General features: G+C 38.2%; 1 protein-coding gene across 1 annotated transcript in view; it reads left to right on the forward strand.

Annotated features, from left to right (window-relative positions):
* The window catches only part of LOC138387537 (E3 ubiquitin-protein ligase RNF138-like), a 43,032-nt gene extending 37,473 nt beyond the window's left edge, over positions 1 to 5,559 (forward strand). The window contains 2 exon segments of the mRNA XM_069474625.1: positions 555 to 784; positions 5,457 to 5,559. Of these exon segments, the coding sequence (XP_069330726.1) occupies positions 555 to 784; positions 5,457 to 5,559 (333 nt within the window).
* The last annotated feature ends 1,683 nt before the right edge of the window (positions 5,560 to 7,242 follow it).

Here is a 7,242-nt window from a genome sequence, read left to right on the forward strand (position 1 = left end):
AAGGAAAAAAACAATCTTTTCAAAACTGTTGTGTGACCAAATTGAATTCCTGATACATATATTTTTTTCATACTGGTTTGTAGATGTATTCCTAGCTTAAATACTATTGAGATTCAGGCAAGCTTACATTTGGCAAATTGGATCATTGCACAGGGCTGGCAGCCAGAAAAAAAAAAAAAAATTGATGTCAAATAAGATGCAATAAGACTAAAGAATCTAGGCAGTCCAGTGAGGTTGACTTGGAAGGTTTAGAGTAAGACTGGTTTGAGGCAAAAAAGCCACTGCGAAAAACCAACTCAGGCATGATCCAGTCAAAGAGTAGCTCTAGGAGACTGGCTGGATTCAGCAAATGATACTGAGTGATTTCAAATGGAGGTTCAGGATGAAAGTCTGGAATGGGGGAAAGATTGAGTTGATATTTTTCCTATGCAACCAAGTTGTGGATTAGAGTTTCTCCCAGGAAGAGAGACACTGGCTGGGGTTAAGAGTCAACTTCCAGGATTGAAGAAAAATTGGAATATTAGACAAGTTAACAGATCTACCATAAAATTTAGAATCAAGGTGAAAATCCAATCCTGTGGCCTGAACCAGCACAGGATGTGGATGTGGAAAGCCATGGATCAGGGGCTACTGGGAAATCTGGGAATTGCCGTAGTCTCTCAGGTCGAGGTTCACATGGCAGCAAAGGAGCCTTGGATGAGTGGGGAAAATTGAGAAGCCGGCAGTGCTGGGCCACAGCAAGTCAGAGGACTATGGCTTTACTCCAAAGTGGACTGGCCCAAGGGTAAAGAAAGAGACATTAATATATCACTTCCTGTGTCAGGCTCTGTGTGTGAACTAGACTAGAGCTAGGGTGACCATATTATTTATTGTCCACACTAGCTCATTTCTGAGAATGGAAGGAAGCACTTTGATAATTATGTCAGGACCACAGATAAAAACTTGGATAGTCCTAGGCACACTGGGATGTATTGTCACCTGACATAAAACAATGTCTATAAGAAGGTAGTGGGAGCTGAGTTCCAAGGATCTTCCTAGGAGAAGTGGAGGTGACAGATGTAGGAGAGATCAGGTTAGTTTTTGAAGCAATTATATACATGTGAAGATTATTTGTCCTTCCTTACCAGAGGGCACTGATGACTAGACTAGGTGAAATAAAGGTGAAGATACCTTGCCAGTGACTTTCTGGAGGTTTGTAGTGGGTCCTTAGGAGGAATGCTGGAAGGAAGTTCTTCATGGCTATAACCTTTGGGATTTCTGAGTCAATTATGAATTATTGGTTAGGAGATGGGTGACTAAGAAAATGGGACCAGAAGAAAGAGACCATTAGGATGTACTGTGACTCCCCATGATTAACGTCATGGGAAACCAATGCATACTGACCAGGATACAGGAAGATAGAGGTCTTCCTTTCCCCAAGAAAATCCCTAAAGTGACTGTAAGAATTTTTAAAGTCTTAACGATACACATTTGGGGCAAATAAATTTGCAGATTTTCCATCATTGCTAATCAATCCACATAATTGAGTAAAAACATCAATTTTATCTTATCGTTTATTTTATTCACTGAAAGATTCACAGACATTCAATAGCTTGTGTTTCTAAGCAATATGGACAGTTGTTTGACAAATCCAGAAATGCTAAATAAAATATCACATTCTTTAAATGAGATTTTAAACTGCTAGAATGTAAGAGACCCCTGCAGAGACAAAAATAGACAACTGAAAACCTGAGGCACACAATGACAGCAGATTAAGCCTTGAACAAGGCAAAGGAGAAGAGTTGGAAATGGAACTTGTTTGGGCAGGGTCCATAAAGATTGACATGCTTAGTAACGGGAAACCTGGAAAAAATTGTCAATTGTCAGAAAGATTATAAAGATGTCTGGACTAAGGTGGGGAACAAATCAATAAACAAACTAAAACTTGTTGCAGGCTCATGCCATGAATATGTCCTCATAGCATTTGCAATTTTAATTTACACCAATCCCTTGCATGGCTCTGAATCTCCCAAGATGATAAATGAACTTCAAAGTAATCCCAGAATGGTAATACTTGTATGAATATTGGTCAAAGCAAATTCAAAACTTCATTAGAGGAACAAAGTTCGTAGGACTTTTAAATAAATCCACATATTATACATGTTTCTACCATTGGTTCTCTGAAGAAATAAATGTGCAGCCTCAGGAACATTTTGTAAATTGCAATTTTAATTCTGGTTTGAATCCCTATCTACTTTGCAACGATGCATGATGTTTTTTGAGTCCACGCCTTCCTGTGCTATGATTGTTCAACAAAATAAAAATAATTTAGAAGTGGACAGAATATGCAGGGTTTTACTGAACAACAGAAAAAGTAATCTCCTTCTATCCACTGTTTATTTTTAGAATGTGTTCTTAAATTTCAGTGTTTGTCATTATCGTTCACAAAGCTTATCTATTTTGACCTTTACTATCCTTTTTAACATCTTAAAAGCTTCAATCATATCTCTGCTCTTCAATGTCTTTTCTTCAGCTATTGTAATCTCAGTTTTTCTAGCTCTCAGAAGTAATATAACCTCCTTGCCCATTTATCATTCTGGTCCAGTCAATCCCTTCTGCCTGCTCAATGTCTTTCCGGTGACATTATTCCTTTCCCTACTGAGGGAGATTGTCGCAAATGGAAGTCACTGAGTGTATTTAATCAGCTACCATTATAGTGCCAGGCTTCCCAAGACATGTTTGTAGCCTATTTCATAAATTTATTGTTCTTAAAAGCAAACCTAATTTTGCAATGAAACTTCCCAATCCCCTTTTCATCAAATACCAGGGTAAAAAATGTCTTTGGTGTAAACAATGACGTTCAGAGGCTGTGATCTAATTGGAATTAGTTTACACTGTGTGTTCTCTAAAACCATTCCTCTTAGACTTCTTATTACAGTGAGGATTGCTTTTATCTCTTTTCAGGCCCTTTTTTTCTCTATTTCTTCCCTGTTTTGTCTTTCCTTCACTCCTTAGAGTGGGTACATTCCTGCAACCTGAAGCAGGCAGCTGTCCACTGCCCCTAGTATGCTGTGCACAATAATCTTTGTGCAGTGTTTCTATTCTTTACACTCGATCCTAGGAACAGCTCTGTGATGCCTACTGATGCCCAAATGATACAGCCTCCTCAAAGGCCAAATGCCTTGCCCAGGATTAGATTACGTGTTACACAGGAACCAAAATGAGAGCCCAGGTCTCCTCACTTGAACTTTTCTCACTAAACCAAGAGTCTGAAAACTACAGATACTTTGAGGTCTGAGTCTAGCACGGGGGTATTACCAAGTTCTTGCTAAGGTTGAGAAATTCCCTTTTTATGAATATAAGAGCTATATTTGCATGTCACTTACGTAATAATTTCAAAGAGCCACTATTCAAGTACACAAATTGAAATGAGGTCTACATGATTCTTCTAAAAGCTTCTTTTTAGAGTGTCTAAGAACATCTCTCATCATCTGAAACTTGGAATTTCTAATTCCTGTTTTCTATTTCTACTTTCCCTATGATCTCTTGGTACCAATCTTCCTTTCTTTTTTTCCTCCTAGCTTCATTGATACATACTATCAATTTATGTATTTAAATTAATACTCAAGCAAAATAAAAGTATATGTATTCTGGGAGAGAATTGGAAAAAAAAAAAAAAAAACAAACCCTGATCTTAGGTAAAGTCATGGGTGAGAGAGGATAATAGGAGGAGACTGATGTTCACTAAGTTACTTGTACTAGGTAAGTAACTAGGTACCAGTCTGTACTAGGTAAGTAACTAGGTAGTCTGTGCATACACATTCTCAGTAGACACATTCTCTTATAACATTCATGAAAGCAGTAGCATTTTGCTTATTTTACATGAAGCCAAAACAGACTCTGAAGAGTAAATTTACTTGTTCATAAACGTAAAGAGCAGAATCCAAACCAGATAAGTCTAACTGCAAAGTCAGCACCATTTCAAGTGGTTTCCTGTGATAAGGCATCTGCACATAGGACGTGGTCTCAACGGGCCACGAGGGCCTGCGTCTTGATCAGTCAACCAACCTGCATTAGGTCCCTCCCAAGTATGGGATGCTGCAAGGACAAGGCACAATCTTCCTAACCCAGGAACTTAGCAATCTTATTAGTAAAACAAGAATAGCAGAAATAAAATGATTGATAAACACTCCATAATAACTTCATATGTGCATATGTGGGTACAAGGTGGATACAGGAAGTCTCTAAACTTTCCGCTCAATTTTTTTGTGAACCTAAAATTACTCTAAAGAAATAAAGTTCATTAGTTAAAAAAAAATCTGCCAGAATTAAGTATACTTTGGAATTCTTACAACTCCCAGAATAAGGACCCTAATCACCAACCCTACCCAATGCACGTAAAACATCATTGTGAAGCAGAGAGGGCCACCAGCTACAGGCCTGGGATCCAAGCAATTTTTAACAGCATTTTATTTGTTTCTCAGCAACTTCCATGTCAGCAGGCTCCCCACGAGTGTTGCCTTGCTCAGCCGGATGGTATGTGAACCACAAAATGAAGTGCAGCAGCTTTGCAGGTTGACTTCTGCAAGAGGTGTGAAGAAATATCTTTGGATTGTCAAGAAGTGTGAAAAATCTAGCAATCAGAATATTACCAGTCACTTCTAAATGGACACTTTCTCAGGAAGCATGTTTCCTTTCATGTTTCTCACCTTCGCTTGTGGCTGGGCTAATGTCTAATAGTTTAGGGCGTTAGAAGAGGCAAACTCCATCTAAACCTGTTTATTTCCCTAGCTGAGACTTTGAAGAACAGACCATGAGGAGCCTGAGGAGATAACTGCTTTTTTTTTTTTTTATGACATCTTCTTTCTGACTCACAACAGAGATTTTTTTTCTCATACAAATATATTTCTGTATATTGGATCTCACCGAGGATATGCTTAAGAAACAAGCTTTGTTAACATAACTAAGCTGGGGGCCATTACAACTTAGTGTTCTACTAACAATTTCAGCATAGTTTATCAAAGGCATAATGTACCTCTCATGGTATATTGATAAAATTAGTCATTAACTTGAAAAAATTCCTAATAGTGTATATTTACATTGCACTGAAGCTAAGAACCCATTTTCACAAATGCTATCTCATTCCAGTGATATATTATATTGAAAAATCAAAATACCAAGCCATGACATTCAAGTTGTTTTCCTGAATTTAAATATACTGATCCATTACTCAAAAAATACCCCAGAGGAAGGCTATGGGGGTCTGATTATAAAGTATTAGAAATATGGATCTTTAAGAAACAAAAATCATCCCTCAATTGCTAAAACAGATCTGAAAGTCCATGGCAGAATAATTTGCAGAAACCTTACCTATCTCTTCCTTCTCTTCCATAACTTAGACCCAAATAGGTAAATAACAGTTTTGCTGTTTCCTAAATGTAAGCTCCATGCTCAGATTCTGGTTTTCCTGTTTTAAGATTAGGATTTGAAGTTGGCCAGTGTGAAGCCTTCTGGACTCCATCGTGCACCAGCAAGTACTGGGCTATGTTGGGCCCTCATGAATACTACCTGATCGCATAAGCACCACATTCTTTTTCAGCAGGCTTCAATTTCAGAGTCGTCCGTAGAAATGTGAAGGAGAAAAAATATCTCTATTGGCCGTCCTAGTTACTTTAAGCTAAATTGTCTTCAAATTATGCTAAATGGCAGTCTGGAAGAGGAAAGAAACTAAGACATGTTTCTAAGTCAGATACTAGGGTCTGATTTTCATAGAAGCCAGAAATTCTCTCTAAACACAAAATGTATGCAATTCTCTGCTTAAGAAATTTCATTAGCCTTATCGCTGCTATTTGCTTTCCAAACCTTCCTGTGGTCTGGTCCCTAGTTACTTTCAGTATCTAGGTTCCTGCTGAGCCTTGCTTCAAACTCTTGTCCTGACACACCAATTTCCAACAACTCTGCTATCTATAGGCACCTTCACAATTTCACACCTGTTACATCCACCTCTCTGTTCCTCACCTCCAATCTCTGGTCACCCTGATCTTCTCCCACCCATGTTCCTGAGGTTCCAGTGCTTGAGCCCCTTCCATCTCCAGGTAAAAGTACCCCTTCCTCCTTGTGACTTAACTGCTATCTTTGATCACTGGAACCACTTACTGTATAAATTCCTTGAGAATAGGGACATACTCTTATTCACTTTATTCATCTTTTTACTTCCGACCCCTAGAGAGTGCATAACACATTTGAGGCAACAGATAAATATTTCTAGAAATGCTGTTCTAATGGATGAATGAACAAAAGGCAGTTCATCTGTAGAAAATAGAGACCATGTGAGTGCACCTAGAGATATCCTTTTGCATAAGTGAAATAAGAAACTATCTCCTTTACTTGCATGGTGTAATTTTAACAGTCTCAGTAAAAGTTTATCTGCATGAAGGTTATCTCCTAATGCCTGTACTGCAATAATCACTCCTTTTTGTAAAGGCACTGGTTTCAATAGCTAAAATGCATAAAATAAATGGAAGGCCATTATTATAGATAGGGAAGAATGTTGAATCGTGGCTCAGCGAACTGAATCAAGGACTGGCAAATCTTACACGTACCCAGTAATAATGCATCATAATGTTGATAATAATAATGCCATAATGCCATATCATAATCATACCATAATAGTGATGATAATAACAATAACATCTAGAAAAGTTTAAAGACAATGAGAAAAACATCAACAGGTATTATAAATAGTTAACATCAAAGTAATTACTAATAACTTCACTTACACTGCCAAAAGTATCTCACCTGAGAAATTGTCATATATGGCTAGAATACTAAACCCCAAAGAGGTCAAGATACATGGCCTTACACCCAGAGCAGGCAGAAAACTGGAACTGATTTGGGACCTTCAAAGGATATCCCAACTCCGTAAAAGAGAAGCTAGATGAATTTGGCCAACAAGTGGAAGATGACAAAGAAGCTTATCATCTGCCTCACTGTGAAGAAGAAATTTTTCATGAGAAGCTAAAACTCCCTACTTTCTGCTGTGCATGGAAATGAGACCCAGATTTACTCTAACCAGCCAAAGCTAAGAATATAATATAGACATGGGCTCAAGATGCATGAAATTCTTGGGGCTCTAGCGAAGGAAACTTACAATCACTCTGCAGGGATACCTGCACCATCCAGGGCACATGTTACTCAAAGAGTAAACAAAACAACTACAGCCCAAACTGAGTTGGAGCAAAAATTGCATTCCCCTCGAGGAGA

This window comes from Eulemur rufifrons, chromosome 1, assembly GCF_041146395.1.
Source record: "Eulemur rufifrons isolate Redbay chromosome 1, OSU_ERuf_1, whole genome shotgun sequence".
NCBI lineage: Eukaryota > Metazoa > Chordata > Mammalia > Primates > Lemuridae > Eulemur > Eulemur rufifrons.